The 21,663-nt window shown below is 43.4% G+C and overlaps 1 protein-coding gene across 1 annotated transcript in view; it reads right to left on the reverse strand.

The window, feature by feature from the left end:
- The window catches only part of LOC121854291 (mucin-5AC-like), an 86,599-nt gene extending 66,681 nt beyond the window's left edge, over nucleotides 1-19,918 (reverse strand). The window contains exons 1-3 of the mRNA XM_042348865.1: nucleotides 19,863-19,918; nucleotides 18,956-19,054; nucleotides 18,055-18,392 (exon numbers count right to left, since the gene is read on the reverse strand). Of these exons, the coding sequence (XP_042204799.1) occupies nucleotides 18,055-18,392; nucleotides 18,956-19,054; nucleotides 19,863-19,870 (445 nt within the window). The 5' untranslated portion in view covers nucleotides 19,871-19,918. The remainder of the gene's footprint in view (nucleotides 1-18,054; nucleotides 18,393-18,955; nucleotides 19,055-19,862) is intronic.
- Nucleotides 19,919-21,663: the final 1,745 nt, after the last annotated feature.

Consider the following 21,663-nt stretch of genomic DNA (forward strand, 5'->3'; position numbering starts at 1 on the left):
TCAATAAATCAAGGTTGTATATCCGTGAATATTTGTATATTATTGAGAAATATATACATAGGTTAATAAAGTATGCGAGTATACATGCGTAACTCCCATTACAGGTCTGGGCATACATGCGTAAATTTATACATAATGGTAAAATATACGCATTATCCGCTATACAGATGTAAATATAATGCGTAGGTACATATACATTATTGGTATATACGCCGGAATGGACAATTTAACGACGAATTACGCAGGTATACGAATTAATCGAAGCGTATATTCGTAAATCGTAATATACGCTTGAGATTTGTATAGTTACAGAATATATGCGTAGGTGTATATACTGAAGGAGATATATTTGACACAAGTTGGTATATAGTATCAATACAGGTGAGTAATGATTATATACGCAATTAACACGTCTTACCTGTGTCTACCTGATAATTACCTGTATGAAACATTACTTAACGAAACGATACATAAATTGCGTAAGAAATGAAATGAATTAATCTGTCTTGTCTGTCTGTCTGTCTGTTACGCAACGACTGACAATAGACAGGAGTGGTATACACCTTGTTAAGCCTTTGGTCAACACTGTGGTGACTAATCTACCTCACCTGTGGGGGAGGGTGAGGGGAAGGGAGGATCTTCACGCTTTGGTCAATACTAGTTACTTCCACTTACCTGAGTGAGGGAGGAGGGGGAACGTGAGGAAAAGGGAGGTGGGAGAGTGAGGAGATGGTGGGCGAGGATTAGGAGGGAGAAAGGATAAGGGTGAGGGAGGAAGGGAGTTAGGAAGGGTGGATGAGGGGGAAGGGTGAGGGAGAGGATGTGGGGATTTCCTTTAAGATAGTGCTGACATTTACACGCAGATACGTAAGTCACACACACACGATCACGCACATGATAATAATAATAATAATAATGGATGGCCGGTCCAAGCGCCACCTAGGCGTGAATTTGTTTAAGGTGTAGAAGCTGTCGCCAACACAACAACCACACCCTGAGTTAACGGGCTGCATGACCCAGTGTTTAAGGTGTAAAAGCTGTCGCCAACACAACAACCACACCCTGAGTTAACGGGCTGCATGACCCAGTGTCAAGGAATAGTCCGAGAAGACCGGACATCTCACCAACTGCACTGGCTAACCATTACCCCGGAACACGATCCGCAAATCGATTAACATCCAGGTCCCCAATTACTGCTGGGTAGACACCCTGCCTGGGGAGCGAAACACACACACACACACACACACACACACACTACAACTTACTAATGGATGATACTTGAAGTTTAGTGTGTGTGTGTGTGTGTGTGTGTGTGTGTGTGTGTGTGTGTCCGCGTGTTTTCATGTTCGTTTGTGTGTGTGTGGTGGATGGATGGGATGGGGTGGGGTGAAGAGAGGGATGGGAGGGAGAGAAGGAAGGAGGGAGAGGGAGAGGGAGGGAGGGAGAGAGGGAGGGAGGGAGGGATGTGGTCAATAGTACCTTTACACAAGCTATCCACACAAACCGACTTGCATTGCTTCAGGTTATTGTCAGCCGCACCTGTGATATTAGTTATTAACCTCTGCACGCTCTCACTCCCTTACCCTGCGTCAACACTAAATTATTTTGTCTGTCTATGTCTGCTTCTCTGTCTTTCGATGTTTCTGTGGTTCTGTCTATGTCCGTCTTTCTGTCTGTTTATCTATGTGTACTCGTATGTCTGTCTTTTTGTATGTGTGTATGTCTGTCTTTTTGTGTGTGTGTGTGTATATGTCTTTCTTTCTGTCTGTCTTGTCTGTCTACACTCCCACACTTGACCCTGTGTCTGTCTGTTTGAGCCACACTCCTTGGTACATCCCAGACAAGGCTGCCAGCAAAAACCAAACCTTAACAGAATCTAACTTACCTTGTGGAATAGTGTGTGTGTGTGTGTGTATGTGTGTGTGTGTGTGTGTGTGTGTGTGTGTGTGTGTGTAGCTTTGTGATGTTTATGTATATACTGTATTGTGTTATGTGTGTATGTGTATATATTTTTTCTTTTATATACTCGTAAGGGTTCAACTTATTTACTGACACACACACACACACACACACACACACACACACACACACACACACACACACACACACACATCTTCAAGGTACAATCATACATGTAATAAGACATTAAAATTACGATAAAATACGATACATTTAACGCAAGTGAACAAAAAAAACACCCAAATTACAATTAAAATAACAACAACAGAGATTAATACATACAGGATACAGGATACATGATACAAGATACATGATACAGAATACATAATACAGGATAGTTTCTTTTTTTACTTACTGTGAGTGGAGTGATTGAGGGGTGTTCAAGGTGGACCTCCAACGACTTAATGTTCGTCCTTGGATTTTTTTCCCTATACTCGTACTTGAAGGAGGTGATTTACTTTTTTGTTGTTTATTTATTTTTTTTAAGGGGGGGATATTTTCCTGTATATTTTTTTTATATATCTCACTTTTTATGCATAAATTTACCTCATCACATTGAGAGATACTTATATCCCCCAAAAGAGAGAAACAAAAAATCCTCACTTGAGTTAAAGATATCTCACTTTGTCTCTCTCTCTCTCAATATCTCAAATTTCCTTTCGTGTCATGGGTGTGTATATGTACTAACAACAACCACAACTAACACTTCACAGTAACAACCACTACTACTACTATAACGACTACAAGCAGTACTCTTATTTGTAGTTGGTTTTCTCCCCACTACTACTAAATTAACCACACGCAACGCACGCACTTTCTGCACACACTCTCTCTCTCTCTTTCTGCCGCCACTACCACCACCGCGCTACACTCCTCTTTGCTTCGACTGTCCGCCACGGAGGTCGGACACGTACTAAGCTATCAGGCTGTGTGCTGGGGGGGGGGAGACTAGTGGTGGGGCCCTGAAGACCTCACCCTGTCACCCTCCCTACCCCCCTTCCCTCCATCCCCCCCCCCCCCCTCTTACTGGGTGTTGCTACTGCTGTGTCTGTCTTCTTCTTGCCTCCTCTTCCTCTTTTCCCTCCCTCTCCTCTTCCTTCTCTCCTTGTGTTGAGGGTTTGATAGCCAGTTTTGTTATTTTAAATTGATAATGGTGGTGGTGGTGGTGGTGGTGGTGGTGGTAGTGATGATGGTGGTAGTAGTGGTAGTGATGATGGTGGTAGGGGTGGTGGTAATGATGGTGATGATGATTACTTTATTATTATTATTATTATTATTATTATTATTATTATTATTATTATTCCAGCTATCGTTTCCAATCACCATTTTCAAAATCATGTTCAATCAATTCCAATCAGTTTTTAAATTATCACTTACAATCGTCATAACTAATCAGTAAGGAACACTAGATACCTTAGCAGCACTGATGACGCAACACTCAGACCAGAACAGCTGATGTGGTTCTCGTTTTTTATAAGTCTAAAAAATTCACGACGAACTATCTTATATTTTTGTCTCCGTGTAACTGGTCGCGGGAGGGTGAGCTTGGTGTCTTAGCTTGTTGTTGTAGAGTTTAGGTGGAGTTTAGGCGCCATATTGGAGTGTGTTTCGTTAGGGATTAGGGAAGCTGAGGTGGCGACTCTATTCGTGTTAGATGCTTAGTGGTGGTGGTAGTAATGGTGGTGGTGGTGGTGGTGGTGATGGTGATGGTGGTTAGTGGTGGTGGTGGTGGTGGTGGTGGTGGTGGTGTTGGTGGTGGTGGTGGTGTTGGTGGTGGGTGGTGTTGGTGATGGTGGTGGTGGTGATGGTGGTGGTGGTGGTGGTGGTGGTGGTGATAGTGATGGTGGTGATGGTATGTGTGTATGTCTCAGCGATGTGATAAGTGAACAGCGTATGACGCTATCTTGCCACACAGCGCAATGATGATAATAGTCTGTGTGTGAGAAGGTGTGTGTGTGTGTGTGTGTGTGTGTGTGTGTGTGTGTGTGTGTGTGTGTGTGTGTGTGTGTGGGGGTAGGGGGAAGAGATGTCGTTGCCTAGTTTAATTAAATTTCTTGTGGAGAATTAGAGCGGTGGGGAGTGGAGGTGTTGGTGGAGGGAGGGAGGTGGAGGGTGTTGGTGGAGGAGCCGGAGTGGAGATGTTGGTGGAGGGGCCGGGTGGAGGGAGTGATGATGAGAGCCGGGTGGAGGGTGATGGTGGAAGGCCGGGTGGAGGGAGTGTTGGTGGAGGCCAGGAGTGGAGGGGTGTTGGTGGAGGGAGCCAGGTGGAGGTGTTGGTGGAGGGGCCGGGTGGAGGTGATGGTGGAGGTGGTGGAGGGAGTGATGGTGGAGGTGATGATGGAGGGAGCCAGGTGGAGGCCGGGTGGAGGGTGTTGGTGGAGGCCAGGTGGAGGAGTGGTGGTGGAGGGCCGGGTGGAGGGTGATGGTGGAGGGAGCCAGGTGGAGGTGTTGGTGGAGGGCCGGAGTGGGGGAGTGATGATGGAGGGAGCCAGGTGGAGGGTGATGGTGGAGGCCGGGTGGAGGGGGTGATGGAGGGCAGGGTGGAGGGTGTGGAGGGGGCCAGAGGGAGGTGATGATGGAGGCCAGGTGGAGGTGATGATGGAGGAGCCAGGTGGAGGTGATGATGGAGGGCAGGTGGAGGTGTGATGGAGGCCAGGTGGAGGGTGATGATGGAGGCCGGAGTGGAGGGAGTGATGGTGGAGGCCAGGTGGAGGTGATGATGGAGGGGCCAGGTGGAGGAGTGATGGTGGAGGGCAGGTGGAGGTGGTGGGAGGGCAGGTGGAGGGAGTGATGATGGGGAGGAGCCGAGGTGGAGGTGATGATGGAGGCAGGTGGAGGGTGATGATGGAGGGGCCAGGTGGAGGTGATGATGGAGGGAGCCGGGTGGAGGTGATGGTGGAGGCCGGGTGGAGGTGATGGGAGGCCGAGGTGGAGGTGATGGTGTGGGGAGCCGGGGTGGAGGGTGATGATGGAGAGAGGCCAGGTGGAGGTGATGGAGGGCAGGTGGAGGGTGATGATGGAGGCCGGGTGGAGGGTGATGGAGGCCAGGTGGAGGGAGCCAGTGGAGGAGTGTTGGTGGAGCCAGGAGTGGAGGGTGATGATGGAGGGAGCAGGTGGAGGAGTGATGGTGTGAGGGGCCGGGTGGAGGGAGTGATGGGGGAGCCGGTGGAGGGAGTGATGATGGAGGCCAGGTGGAGTGATGATGGGGAGCCAGGTGGAGGTGATGATGGAGGCCAGGTGGAGGAGTGATGGTGGAGGCCGGGTGGAGGGTGATGGTGGAGGGAGCCGGAGTGGAGGGAGTGATGGTGTGGGGAGTGTTGGTGAAGGGAAGAGGTAGAAAGAGCCGTGTCTGGTAACTCTCTACTCACACCCACATGTTATATTATTATCTCGACCTTGTTCACGCCCGCACGCCCACCCATCAGCCCCACACACTCCTTACGATCATAAGCCAACCCACTCATCACGCCCAAGCACTCACGGCCACGCACTCACTTACGGCCTCACACACACACACACACACACACACACACACACAATATACTCATACACCACGGTAAGCATATACACCTCCAGGCCCTTGGACATATGTATGAGCAAACACAGAACCCATTATAAAGAATGGCAACTTTTCCTCACTGTACGACAACTTTTCCTCATTGTACGACAACTTTTCCTCATTGTACGACAACTTTTCCTCACTATACGACAATTTTCCTCACTGTACGACAACTTTTCCTCACTGTACGACAACTTTCCTCACTGTACGATAACTTTTCCTCACTATACTACAATTTTCCTCACTGTACGACAACTTTTTTCTGACTGTACGACTTTTTCTGACTACAAGACGACATAATTCTAACTTCCGTATCTCAAGTCCATAATACAAGGTTCTTAAATTGAATACTGACGTCATAACTAAAAAGATGTAGAAATGCTTTAGGTTTATAACTTAAGGTAAAACACAAAATATAACATAAAATGGCATAACTGTTCCGAGACTCTACCTTAACTAGATACGTTCACTTAGGAGATAGAATTCAGATACAAATGCAATGGGACTGATTTTGAATATTCATTTCGATCTTTCAACTGGTGCTAAGTGGAGGCTTCTAGTTAATGTAAAGTCTCAACACAATTTTAATGCCATTTTTTACGTTATTCTTTTGGGTTTTTTTGCTTAAGTCATCCAGTTAAGTTCCTTTTTACATCTTGAGTTAATAATCGTTGTGAATCCCGACAAAGGCTCACGGGGCAGCTGATCTGTTTCTCAATGTAAACAAAACACAGAATCATTCACCGCTGCACGAAAATCACATTTGTTGTTGAGTGAATTATTATCGATATCATAATTCTTAAAAAATAAATGGAAAATATTATATTTTATTGGGATATATTTTTTCTCCAGCACCGAAAATAATGTGTAAATTAAAGAAGAAATGACGAAAAAATAATTCCCGCCAAAAATAGAAAAAAACTAGAAATATGTTACTCTTTCTCTCTTCTCGTATTCCTTCTTTCTTAAAATATGTTATCTTATCTCTTATTATGTCTATTCACCTATCTGCCTTCATCTCCACCCACAACCTACGACCACAATCACGGCCCAAAGCATCATCACCACCTCAGCTCAGTCACGTTTATTTACATTCGTGACGTCATAATGGATCAGGGCTGCCATCTTTAGTGAATCCAGGGACGTAGATACACTTTTAGAATCTGATCACATGTTTTAATGATACTAATCTCCAGTTTGGTGGATTAAACTCACAATGGATATTACTTCACAACAAAAGAATAATAATCACTGTAATAAGTAGCTTAAAACCAGCTTATTAATTATTCATTGTCGAAGTAAATAATTAAAAAAAAAAATCCGCCGAACCTGTTATTATATTACGTGGATTTTTATAATATTTCCCAAGGGATGACAATATATTTAGCTTTTGTGTTAAGTCTTGTTATTATTTCTTTCATTGTATATTTTTGGCGAAATTTTCAAGGTTAGTTTGTATTAATTAGATGTTTGTTAATGTTTGTATTGTATTGGAACAGAGAGATGTGTGTGTGTGTGTGTGTGTGTGTGTGTGTTGTGTGTGTGTGTGTGTTTTGTAAGGGTGTGAGGCCTCGCTTATCACGGTGTGTTTATGTAGAGTTACTGTATGTCTTTAAGAGATGCGTGTATACATGGGGAGATATGTATACACAGAGACCATACATACAGTGTTATGTATACACAGCTCTTACATAGAGTGTTATGTATAGTGTCCATACATAGAAAATAAATTGATCAGGGTCCCGTTAGACTTGAAACCTCCATTTAACGGACATACGAGAAGAAAGATCCGTATATTACCGTTGAACAAACCCTCGTCCGTTATTTGGAGGGATCATTATCACTCGTTTATGTTTTTGAAGGCGATGCTTTTAATAATTCTTTACTCGGTTACCGGACAGACTCTCTTCCCCTCGTGTCCCCTCGATGGCTGTAGTCATGGTCACGTGTCCCCTCAGCGTGTGTCGTCAGAGAGCTTGGTAGCACACACACACACACACAGGATTGTAATGGATTAACCCCTATCATTCACTCCACTAATCCCTATACACCCATATACTTATAGCTATAGGGGACACAAGGTGACTCCCTTCATGGTCGTGTACAGTATATTGAGTCATTTGTCTGTCTCTATCTGTGGTGATCAAGGCCGTCTGCCTGTCTGCCTGTCTGTTTATGTGTGTGTGTGTGTGTGTCTGTCTGTCTGTCTGTCTGTCTGACTGTATCACTGTCTCTGTTTGTCTGTCTCTCTGTCTGTCTGTCTGTCTCTCTTTCTTTGTCTCTGTCTCATTCACTACCTAACTCGCTAACTCTCGCTCTTTGTTCTTTCTTTTTTCCTTATTATTCTTTGTCTCTAGTACTTGTTCTTTCTTTCTTTCTTTCTTTCTTTCTCTACACTTATACAAATGAACCAAACACACATACACACAGCGTCTCTAATTACCCACTCCAATTGAATCACCTTGTACTATCTAGCCCAGTGCTTCTCAACCGGGGTGACTAGTCACCCAGGGTTAACCCAGAGGTGACCTGGTAGGCTGGGGTGACCCAGGGGTGATCTGGCTGTATATATAAGTCTGTAACAATACATAGCCTTTCACAATATAATCTTTGAAATACAATTGTTATGGTGCGCCTCATAATGTGGTGACCCAGCGTCCCAGGGGTGATTCACCAGGGAAAAGGTTGAAAAGCTCTGATCTAACCAATCCTTGGAAGTTTACCAATCCCAGTACAGTCATTATTACAATCTTGTTGCCCGGGAGATCAAAGCCTAGATTATAAGATTATCACTAATTATTTCATCTTAGTAGGAATTATACGTCTTGTGGGATAATTAACGGGGCAATACTGTGCTAAACTATTGTGATGGTATGTTGTGGTGATGGGTGGTGGGCGTGGGGATGTGTGGGTGGTAGGGTGGGTGGTGGTGGTGGTGGGTGGTGGAGGGTGGTGATGGGTGGAGGTGGTGGTGGTGATGGTGGGTGGAGGAGGGTGGGTGGTGGTGGGTGGTGGGGGGGTTTTGTGTGGGTGGTGGTGGTGGTGATGGGTGGTGGTGGGGTGGGTGGAGTGGTGGGGTGGTGGTGGTGGTGGTGGTGGTTGGTGGGGTTGGTGGATGGTGGTGGTGGGTGGTGGTGGTTGGTGGTGGGTGGGGTTGGGTGGGGTTGGGGTTGGTGGGGATTGATGGGGGTGGGGTAAAGTGGATATAAGTGGATGGGGGAGGTAATTGTGTGTGTGTGTGTGTGTGTGTGTGTGTGTGTGTGTGTGTGTGTGTATGTGTGTGTGTGTGTGTGTGTGTGTGTGTGTGTGTGTTGTGTGTGTGTGTGTGTGTGTTTGTGTGTGTATGTGTATGTGTGTGTGTATGTGTGTGTGTATGTGTGTGTGTAACAAGGTGGAAGGATGGTCAATATAAGCAAACAAACAGACAGACATACACACAGATGTACTACTACCCTATGCGCCACACACACACACACACACACATACATAGGTGAAACAGTGTGTACAAAAACGTAAGAAAATTAATGAACAAAACTATCATATTAATAACTAGGTCTCCGTTTGTCGGTCACTGGGTCTGTGTGTGTCTGTCACCGTGTGTGTGTGTGTCAGTCACCGTGTGTGTGTGTGTGTGTGTGTGTCAGTCACCGTGTGTGTGTGTCGGTCACAGTAAGTAGTTGCGGGAGAAAAACTGGGTGTCTCGTCAGCTGGTGTGTACACGGGGGCGACAAGATCTTAGAAAGTCTACATACATACATACATACATACATACATACATATATATCAGAATTTATCTCACACGTACACGATATTATCACACACACACACACACACACACACACACACACACAGGAAGTTGTCTATAAATATGTCAATGTTGTCAAGGTGTCACTGTGACCTTATTCATGACAGGTAGATAGACAGGTAAGTGTTGAGGTGTCATATGCCAATGTCAGAGTAGTGTGTGTGTGTGTGTGTGTGTGTGTGTGTGTGTGTGTGTGTCAACTATCGTGTACATGTGAGATAAATTACGGTATGGCAGCATGTATGTATGTATGTATGTCTTGCTCCCTCACTCCTCCACTCATCCGCCACCACCACCACCATCATCTCTTCCTCCTACCTCTCCTCTCTTCCTCCTCCTCTCTTCCTCCTCCCCCTCCTCTCTTCCACCTCCTCCTCGCTCCCACACCCGCCAAGCATAAACGTAACATTACATTACATTATCATTCCACATTACATAACACAGGGGTGAGGGAGGAGGGTGAGGGAGGAGGGTGAGGGAGGAGGGTGAGGGGGGAGGGTGAGGGGGGGTGAGAGTGGAGGGTGGGGTGTAGGAGTGTCAGGTTACACCCACACGTGACTACACCCCAGACAGGAGTGGGTGTAGTCATGTGTAACCTCAGATAGTTTCGTTTGGTTTAGAAATGCATTTAGTGGGTCGAGATGGGGGGGTGTGCCAGTGGTGGTGAGTGTGGTTATAGTGTGTGTTTTCCTCTCTCTCTCTCTCTCTCCTCCTCTCTCTCTCTCTCTCTCTCTCTCTCTCTCTCTTAATTACACTGTCCTCGCCAGGTAAAATGCTATCAAGCAATCCCAGGTATCCGGTTATAGTTTAAAGGTGAACGTTGTATCCGGCCAGTAAGGTGTGTTTAATGAGCCGGATGGAAGTCAGTCACAAGGTAGCTGAGTTCACCGTGATGACGAAATAATTGACCCGTTTTCTATGGTGTAACCTGGGAAAGGGTGAGGGTATTGTAATCAGTGTGTGTGTGTGTGTGTGCCGGTATATCCAACCTAACCACACCACCCTACCCTCACAGCGCAACCAAACCCAACCCTAACCTAACCTAACCTAACCTAACCACCCTACCCTCACAGCGCAACCAAACCCAACCCAACCTAACCTTACCAACCCGAACCAACCCTAGCCTAACCTAACCAACCCTAACCAACCCTAGCCTAACCTAACCAACCCTAACCAACCCTAACCTAACCTAACCACACCACCTACTATTTCAGGGTATATATCTATATAATCTTGTCTTTATAGAGAGTAATTACTTTTGTTCTGGTAATATTGTTAATGGACTCCCGCGGGCAGTGTGTGTGTGTGTGTGTGTGTGTGTGTGTGTATATTCCGAATGAATAGAAGAAGTTACTATCTTTTATGAAGTTTTCTCTCTCTCTCTCTCTCTCCTCTCTCTCTCTCTCTCTCTCTCTCTCTCTCTCTCTCTCTCTCTTCTCTCTCTCTCTCCCTGCTTTGTTCCCAATTAGTGCCTTTTTTCTCTCTCTCTCACCTCTCCCTCCCTCTCTCCTCTTCTTTCTTTCTGTGTGTGTGTGTGTGTGTGTGTGTGTGTGTGTGTGTGTGTGTGTGTGTGTGTGTGTGTGTGTCGTCTCCACCCTATGCCTACACACACACAAGCTTCTATTCAATATCCTTCAATTTTTTCATATCAGTTCATCAAATCAGCCCCAGTGAGAGGTTGGGGAGGAAGAGGAGGAGGAGAGAGGAAGGAAGGAAAGGAAGGGAGGAGGAGGTAGGGGAGAGAGAGAGAGAGAGAGAGAGAGAGAGAGAGAGAGAGAGAGAGAAAGGAATGACAACTCAATGATAAAGTAAACATTAGAAAAAATTGAATAAAAGATAAATAATTGTTTTTTTTAATTAACGAATAAAACATAGAAGAGAAAAATGAATAATTATCATGTATAAAGAAATGAGAAAGAACAGTAAATATAAAAAGATAAATTCTGTATTATTACGTTTAGTTCCACCAACATTCACCATTCGTGTTTTATGATGCAATGTTGACCGTTTTACCTGCAACATTCACCCGCTTGAGCCTTGGCATACATACATACATACATACATACATGATAGCGCACACACACACACACATGTATATATCTATATTTGTAAGTGCATGTTGTGTATACCGACAGACAGACAGACAGACAGACAGACAGAAAAATCAAGAGAGAAACAAACAAACTGACAAACGTAAACAAAAACAACCAGTTGAGTCTCGTGACAGGAAATAATTAAAATAATAATAATAATAAAAAAAAAAATTCCTTGTTATCGTTAAGTGCTCATTTGACCTCCCGTGACGTCATCAAGTCCAGACGTCATCATCAAAACAAACTCCTGACACGCAAAGACCTTCCAATACCTCTCTCTCTCTCTCTCTCTCTCTCTCTCTCTCTCTCTCTCTCTCTCTCTCTCTCTCTCTCTCTCTTCTTCTGTTTATTGTTTCTGGTATTTAATCTTTCACTTTTCTTCTCATTTATTCAATATTTACTTAATTACTCATTTATATACGTAATTATTCCTTTGCCTTCGCTATTCATTTGTTATCGCTATTCACTTATCGTTATTCATTTGTTATCGCTACCCGTAATCGTTATTCATTTGTTTTTGGTAATAAACTCTAAAATTATCCTTGAGTTACTTATATATATTTGTGGGTTAATGGGGTGTGTGTGTGTGTGTATGAGTGTCGCCTTGTTGCAAATATTCTCTCGTGCAATTGCTGTATTTTTTTAAACAATAATATCGTGGCCTTGTAACCTACTCTGATTCTTCCCTTAGTTACTAGTGCGGGGTTTTGTATGCTGTCTGTCTGTCTGTCTGTCTGTCTGTCTGTTTCTCTCTCTCTCTCTCTCTCTCTCTCTCTCTCTCTCTCTCTCTCTCTCTCTCATCAAAACATCATCTCTTTTTCTACCTGTTCACTATTTACTATGGCATTATCGGTCTCTCTTCTACTTCCACTTTCGTTGTCGTCTTTATCTCCCTCTTCCTCATTTCTTTATCCGTTAAAGGCTTATCTTCTTTTCTGCTGCTTCTATATTCGCTATAAGGTAATCTCTCTCCTTCCCTCTTATGGTCATGCGTTTGTAACAACAACAACAACAACAACAACAACAATAATAATAATAATAATAATAAAAAATAATAACAACACCAATAACAGTAATAACAACAACAACAACAATAATAATAAAAATAATAACTACCAACATTAATAGGAAATACCTTGTTTTGTCATTAATTAATCAACACACCTGGGCATCAATCAGGACAGGTGTGTAGGACAGGTGTGCTAAGTAAATTGTTTGTGGCTAAAAATACAAACACACAAACACCTACTGATTGTTATTATCCAGGAACAATCATTAATATTATCTTTTTTCTTTTCTCACTATATTATTATTATCGTTATTATTATTATTATTGTATTATCAACTAATAATTTAGTGATGATATTAAGATGTACACACACACACACACACACACCCACACACACACACACACACACACACACACACACACACACACACACACACACACACACACACACACACACACACACACACACACACACACACACACACACACACACACACACACACACACCTGTTATTAACCTTGTCAACAGGTGAATCATAGATGGTCTTCTCTCTCTCTCTCTCTCTCTCTCGTTTCCTCTCTTTCTCTCTTTTTTCTGTCTAATTATACCTCTCTTATTTTCTTCCTTACTAACGGATTATCACTCCCTCTGTTAATTCCTCATTCGTTAAAAGATTATCCTCTCTCTCTCCCTTTCCTTTTTATTCCCTTATACATATGAGGCTTATCCCCCCTTTCCCCAGTTCCTTATTCATTATAGAATTATCTTTCCCCCTCTCTATCTCTCTTTCACTGCAGGTTTATCTTCCCCTGCCCCTCTTCCCCATTCGTAGGTGTCACTCTTCTTCACTGTGTCACTTTGCTTTACGGTTTGTTTGGATTCCTTGATCAGTCTTTACTCTTCTTCTTCTTCTTCTTCTTCTTCTTCTTCTTCTTCTTCTTCTTCTTCTTCTTCTAATTCTTCTTCTTCTTCTTCTTCTTAAGGCCAGTGACTAAGGCTCTTCCTTCTAGCTTCTGTGTCTTTCCTCTCCTCTTCCTCCTCTCCTCCCTCTCCTCTTCCTCCTCTCCTCTTCCTCCTCTCCTCTCCTCTCCTCCTTTATAAGCTCCTGTGATGACACTGTTGCCTCTATGGTCGTCTCAACAATGGCGTCTTGGTAAATAAACTCAGATGATGTTTGTTGAATCAGGGTTCGAATCCCGGGCCTGGGGTTCTTATTCGGGGCTTCCCAAGTTGAAGGTCAAGATCAAGAGCTTGATTTGATTTAACCTAACTATACCTTTACTTAACCTAACCTAACCTAAACTTAACCTAACCTAACCTAACCTAACCTAACCTAACCACACTTATTTTTGTCATCTGTATAGAATATGATGACTGTTTGCGGGACATAAATTTAGTTATTTCACATCGCCAAATTAGTGTTTAAATAATTTTTCCTTTGGTGTTTGTTTTGCCTAAATAAAATACAGCGCATTTTTAATATAAATAACCAACACTAGTACCTCGCCGAAATAAAATATCGCGAAGTTTTACGAGAAATAACTGACAATCATCCATCGCCATATTTAAGTCCCGGGAATTTTTTACCCCTAATAAGTTATCGGTAAAATTTGGCGAGGAAGGTAAAGGACGGGAAGTGACGACAAAAGACCCGCCAAGTTTCAATATGTGACCGATAATGAATTTGTGTGGTGACGTGTGTTGCTGTGGTGGTGAGGGTGTTGCTGTGGTGGTGAGGGGGTGTGTTGCTGTGGTGGTGAGGTGGGGGTGTGTGTGGTGGTGAGGGGGTGTTGCTGTGGTGGTGAGGGGTGGTGTGGTGGTGAGGTGGCTGTGGTGGTGAGGGGGGGGGTTGCTGTGGTGGTGGGGGTGTTGCTGTGGTGGTGGGGGGTGGTGTGCTGTGGTGGGGGGGTGTTGCTGTGGTGGTGGGGGGTGTTGCTTGCTGTGGTGGTGAGGGGGTGTTGCTGTGGTGGTGAGGGGGGGTGTTGTGTGGTGGGGGGGTGCTGTGGTGGTGGGGTGTGTTGTGTGGTGGTGCTGTGGTGGTGGGGGTGTTGCTGTGAGGGGTGTGCTGGTGTGTGGTGGTGGTGTTGCTGTGTGGTGTGTGGTGGTGGGGGTGTGTTGGTGGTGAGGGGGTGTTGCTGTGGTGGTGTGGTGAGGGGTGGTGGTGGTGAGGGGTGGGGGAGAGGCAGGGAGGATGGGGACGGGTCGGAGAGAGAGAGAGAGAGAGAGGCTTTAGTCAGGCGTCGCAAACTGAATTAAATTGGTTGGCAGGATCACAGGAAGGGTGTATGTGTGTGTGTGTGTGTGTGTGTGTGTGTGTGTGTGTGTGTGTGTGTGTGTGTGTGTGTGTGTGTGTGTGTGCGTGTGTGTGTGTGTGTGTGTGTGTGTGTGTGTGTTTTTAAGTACACAGAACCTCCAGCACGTACAAGGTTCTTATAATACGTACACGGTCCTTCTAACACGCATGTATCTTTCTAATACGTACACGGCCCTACTAATACGCACACGGTTCTTCTAATACGTGCATAACTTTCCTCACACTTACGCGGTCTTTCTCATACGTACACAGGCTTGGTAATACGTACACACCCTTCCTCACATGTACACATTTGTTATTTAGATGAGAAATAAATAGACAGACAGACAGATAAATAGACAGAGAAACAGATAGATAGACAGAAGCAAAAAGTCATAGAGAAGAGTTGTATCAATATCGATCTTCACCAAATTGACACCAGAGCGACCCGTCCTCCCCCGGTGGGTGCTGGCGGGGGAGTGACGCCCGTGATTACACCTTATCGTCTTTGACACCAGCCTCTAGGGGACAGTCTTGGAAAAAAAAATAAAAATACTCGGGTTTTTTTATTTAATTTTTTATTTTACTGTAAATGTTAATGTGTTTTTATAGTTAAAGTTAGTTAGATATTAATTAAATTTGTTTTTAATTGTTTAAAATTAAATAAAATACTAACCTAATCTAATCTAACCTAACCTAACCTAATCTAACCTAATCTAACCTAACCTAACCTAATCTAACCTAATCTAACCTTATCCTCACGTAATCTAATCCAACGTAACCTAATTTAACAGTGAAAATCAACAAAAACTATAAAATGGTGAACAGCGAGAACAGCAAAAACAACGAAAACAGATAAAACAGCGAAAACTATACAAAATAAACACCGAAAACAAGTAAAATAAAGAAAACAACGAACCCCCCCCAAAAAAAAAATAAATAAATAAATAATTGTCCAGTTTTCTGTGATGAAACTAAAAATAATTACATAACACTTTAGAGGATTTACTGTAATATAATTCATGGGATTAATAATAATTCATGGAATTAATATATATAATTTTGTATAATTTTGGGGTTCAAATTATATTATGAGTTTATATTGCACTTTCATTTTAATGGTTCATTTTGGTGTTACTTTTGGTCTACATTCATTCATACATACATACATACATACATACATACATACATACATATATACATTATTATTATTCTTTTATCAGTAAATTAAATGTGTCCTTCTCTTCTAATTCCTCCTCCTCTTCCCTTTCTCCTCTTCCCTTTCTCCTCTTCCCTTTCCCTTCTTCCTTTTCCTCTTTCTCTATTGAATTCTTCCTTTATAGATGTCAGGTTAGGTTAGGTTAGGTTAGGTTAGGTTAGCCTCCTTGGTGATTGGTTAGGTTAGGTTAGCCTCCTTGGTGATTGGTTAAGGTGATTGGGTGGCAAGTGGAGGAGGATATACACCGCCCTTGATTGGCTGAATCTTATTAATCTCCTGGTTTTCTCATTGGCCAAATATCCTTACACGGTCCTGAGTCGTGGATGATGATTGGTTGAGAAAGAACGGGTGCTATGATTGGCTAATTTCCTCCTGCCGCCATCTTGTTCTTTTTTACTTGATTATGATTGGATGAAAATTAAAGAGTCTTCTGATTGGTTAATTCCATTACCTTGTCTCGTGTACTTGCCGATGATTGGTTCATTTGTTAATGTACCAGTAGTTAAGGAGCAGTTAGGTGATCGTTAGATCGTTATAACTGATTTATTGATGGTGGTTAAAGTCATGAGAATGGAAGGTTAACAGCGTCTTGGCGGTTCAGGTTAGGTTAGGTTAAGTTGCGTTAGGTTAGGTTAGGTTAGGATGGGTTAAGTTAGGTTAAATTTGATTATACAATAACAGTACCACCTCCAACACAATCTTACCACCATTACCACAACCACTATCAGCAGCAGCACCACCACCACTACCAGCACAACAACCACAATATACTACCACCATTACAACCAGCACAACCAGCTTATTTATTACCCAATCATTATAACACACACACACACACACACACACACACACACACACACACACACACACACACACACAGAGCGCCGCCAGAATGGAAGCGACCTTTTAAATCTCTAAACACATTGACGTGTATTGATGACGTCAAGACATGAAAATAGTACCTTCACCCTCTCATTGGTTCTCACAAGTGATGACGTACTGGTTAAGAATCGACCTCGCTTTATGATTTGCTAAGAGTTGATGATGTCACAGTTAAGAAATAGTCCCCCGGCGTCTAATTGGCTCGAAGTTGATGACGTTGCAGGTAAGATTCAAAACTCCTGGCCTGTGATTGGTCGTCGCATTTGGGTGACGTCATCCCGCACCTTCACCAATGCGGGCTTCTATTTATATCTAAGCGTGCATAGATTTTGGCGGGTTGTGGGTAAATACGGTATCATATCAGTGTATTGGAGGGATTTATAGATTTTAGCTCTCTATTTACCCATTTAAATCCAATATACAAATCCCACGTGTATATTCTTAGTAATATATATGAATTTATTTTGTTACGGTGTATTACTATGAACGACAACAGCGGGTAAGTGAAAATAAGTGAAGAGTTGAATGATGTTTTTTTGTGTGTGTGTGTGTGTGTGTGTGTGTGTGTGTGTGTGTGTGTGTGTGTGTGCGTGTGTGTGTGTGTAAATTCGACATATCTACACCAATCTATCCGCATATATAGAAAAAAAACCTCAAATATTTATCAAACTTTCTTTTTTTAAACAATTTACCTCTTAAAAATTCTAATAACTTTTGGTCACGATACGAAATGAGGAATTTATTTATTTTGTTAATATATTTGGTCTCTTGTGTATGGAGGGAGTATGTGAGTGAGTAGAGGACTTACCTTTGGTGGTGGGTGAGTGGTGTAGGTGTTTGGTCCTGGGTGGGGGTACTGGTGGAGGCGACGAAGCAGGTGGCGCTGGTGTAGAGGCAGAGCAGACGACCCTTGATGAAGAAGACCCTGACGACTGTACAGCAGAAGGCGAAGAAGAAAAAGAAGAAGAAGAAGAAGAAGGTGGTGGATGAGGAAAATGTGGAGAATGGCGTGGAGGAGGAGAAGGAAGAGATGAAGGAGGAGGAGGAGGAGGAGGAGGAACAGCTGAAGACGTAGGAGGAGGAGGAAGAGTGCTACTGATGTCTACTGCTACAGGTGTGACAGGTGCCGGCGAGCCACCAGGGGCTGAAAGACTTACAACTATCTTAGACATCACAGAAGAAGACGAAGAAGAAGCAGAGGAACAACTACTACTCAAAGACGTGACTGACATACCGGTGGAGGAGGACGTCTCTGAAGGTGGCGTGGTCGAGGCAGCAGGAACAGTAGCATGGGTAGTAGTAGTAGTAGCAGTAGTAGTAGTAGTAGGGAGAGGATCATCGATATTACTGACGGTATTACTAAAGTTAACGACCCGGGTAGTAAAAGGCAGTGTTCCTCCTGACGCAGATCTTGATAAAGGTTCTCCAGCTTGTGACGTTTTTAATATACCCGAAGACGATTTCAAGATGCCCTTCGATGGCGTGAAAGACGACGATGAGCTGAAGATTTCCGACGATGATTTCATGACTCCTGCTGCCGCTAAGGACGAGGAGGTGGGCGTGGCCTTAGATCTGTGTGACGGACAGAAGTAGAAGGTGAATTAGTGATGACTTAATAACTGTTTTAATATTGGGTTAAGACATTTAAATCCCGTTCTATATATCGTTCTATCTATCTATCTATCTTTGGCTGTGTCTATCTATCTGTTTATCTCTCTTCTTTTTTCCAATAATAATAATAATAATAATAATAATAATAATAATAATAATAATAATAATAATAATCACAATCTCTCCTCCAGTGACAACATTCAGTGGTCCCAGGTGCCTGACCAAACGTAAACAAAGAGAGGTGGATTCAATAGGACTGGGGCCCGCTAGAACTGGGGGAGGGGAAGAGAAAGGGCCCAATTGCCCAAGCACCCAATGTAAGGCTCTCTGCGACTGGGTTCTGGGAGAGCTGGGAGTTATGTATGTGTGTGTGTGTGTTTGTGTGTGTGTGTGTGTGTGTGTGTGTGTTTTAGCGGGTGAATATATCATTAAGTTTCGCTTGGGTGACGTCTTGTGGATGCTAAAGAGAGAGAGAAAGAGAGAGAGAGAGAGAGAGAGAGAGAGAGAGAGGGTTAGGACCTCACCTTGGGGGGGCCACGGGTTGTATCTGCTGGCCGTCACCTCCTGAAGGTCGTCGGTAGCCTCTGCTGGCGGCGTAACTACTGCTGCTGTACACACTACTCCTGTAGGGGACCACAGACACGTGTTACAGGTGTTACATGGACACAAGTGCTACACATGCTATTAGTATTCATTTGTCACAGGTGTTTTAGATACAACGGTTTACTTTTCAGGTGTTATTATTATTATTATTATTATTATTATTATTATTATTATTTCTACTCCACAACTACTCGCACCACCCCCAACCCCCACCCCCACCCCCCACCCCCCCAACCACCAGTACCTATCTCTCGCGATATTGCTCTAAAAAATAAGACCACACCTGCCTCAACACCTTTCAATAATTAACTTCGACACGGTGAAGAAATTGCCTGGTGATACCATCGCCTTGAGGTGTGTGACGGAGGAGTGATGTGAAGTGTGATACCTGTAATGGCTCGTCGATGGTGGCCACTCTGATTGGTTGGGTTGGGATTGGGAGAAGACTGTGATTGGTTGGTTTGGATTGGGAGAAGACTGTGATTGGTTAGGTGGGATTGGGGGAAGTTTGTGATTGGAGGAAGTTATATGATTGGGTTGGTTGGGATTGGGGAAGGTTGTCATTTGGGGTTGTAGGGATGTTGTGATTGGTTATGGTACATGATTGGGTGGTTGGGAGGATACCTCCTCCTCCTCCTCCTCCTCCTCCTCCTCCTCCCTCCTCCTCCTCCTCCTCCTCCTCCTCCCTCCTCCTCCTCCTCCTCCTCCTCCTCCTCCTCCTCCTCCTCCTCCTCCTCCTCCTCCTCCTCCTCCTCCTCCTCCTCCTCCCTCCTCCTCCTCCTCCTCTTCCTCCTCCTCCTCCCTCCTCCTCCTCCTCCTATCACTCACCTATTCATAGCATCAGTTGAACCACTTCCTCCACCTTCATTTGCACCGCCGCTCCTCCTCCCTCCTCCTCCTCCTCCTCCTCCATCGCTTCCTCCGCTGTCCCTCCTCCCTCCTCCACCGTCCAGGGTCAGTTTGGGATGTCCTGATAATCCCGAAGGACCCAAGGATGCCATGGATAGGACACTGACCGAGGGTGAGGACATCTTGGTAGGCGGGGGGGTCCAGGTGCCTGTTTGGAACCCCTGCACCTGTCCTGGGAGACGGAGAAAGAAGCTGCGTTAGTGAGGAGAGCTCCGTGGGTGACGTACTTGGCTGATAATAATGATAATAATGATAATAATAATAATAATAATAATGATAATAATAATAATAATAATAATAATAATGATAATAATAATAATAATGTGATAATAATAATAATAATAATAATAATAATAATGATAATAATAATGATAATAATAATAATAATAATAATAATAATAATGATAATAATAATAATAATAATAATAATAATGTAATAATGATAATAATAATAATAATAATAATAATGATAAATAATAAATAATGATAATAATAATAATAATAATAATAACAGTTCTCAATATAATTTCCGAAGCTAAAACATGAAAAAGTTTAGATATAAACTAATATATGACTTCCTATTCCTCCTTAACCCCCTCTCCTCCTCCTCCTCCTCCCCCACACTCTCACCCTTCCCCTCCTCCTCACCCCCTCCTCCTCCTCCCCAACATCTCACTCCCCACATAGTTGACTTTGATAGCGTGATAAGTGGATTAACCTCCTTATTGTATCCTGACACCAGACACTGTATCTAGTTGACGTTAAATAGGTTTCAATTGTCTTAATAGATGGCGTGTGTCGGGCCAGCAGGAAGAAGAGAGAGGGGGGGGGGAGGAAGAGGAGGAAAAAGAGGAAGACGAGTAGGAGGTGAAGGAAGGGGAGGAAGAGAATGAGGAAAAAGATGAGGAGGAAGAGTAGGGGGAGAGGAGGACCCAACACTATAACAAACACTTAGAATCCCTTTACTCTTTAGCCATCGATCCTCTTTTGTTTTCTGTTGGTTCTGGCATCTATAATGTAAACAAACTCTCAGTCTTCACTCAGACAGACGGAATATTGCAAAATGTATTCTCTCTCCTGCTAAAATAGGGTAATATTTCTGATAATATCGCGGAAAATAGTAAAAATATTCCTCAACTAGCAATAATAGGGTAATATTTCTGATAATATCGCGGAAAATAGTAAAAATATTCCTCAACTAGCAATAATAGGGTAATATATCTGATAATATCGCGGAAAATAGTAAAAATATTCCTCAACTAGCAATAATAGGGTAATATTTCTGATAATATCGCGTAAAATAGTAAAAATATTCCTCAACTAGCAATAATGGGGTAATATATCTGATAATATCGCGTAAAATAGTAAAAATATTCCTCATCTAGCGAAAATAGGGTTAATTTTTTGTGTACTATCGTTTGAGTATACGATGATGGATGAGAGCTACAGTTAGCACAAAATTGCTGACTGCGCCAGTGTTTGTGTGTTGCCAAGGTCGCTATTTATAGAGGTAACATACTGCATTATTATCTGTAGATGGCTCTCTCTCTCTCTCTCTCTCTCTCTCTCTCTCTCTCTCTTTTTCCAGAGTGAGATAGAGTCATTTGTTTCACTTTTCACACCACGTATATGCAATGGTTTCTCTCCGCTTTCTCGACATTTTTACTGTAATTCTCACGGTTTTTTTACGACACTTTCTAGAGAGTTTAGGTCATATTTT

This window comes from Homarus americanus, unplaced genomic scaffold (assembly GCF_018991925.1).
Source record: "Homarus americanus isolate GMGI-L3 unplaced genomic scaffold, GMGI_Hamer_2.0 scaffold50564, whole genome shotgun sequence".
NCBI classification, from domain to species: domain Eukaryota; kingdom Metazoa; phylum Arthropoda; class Malacostraca; order Decapoda; family Nephropidae; genus Homarus; species Homarus americanus.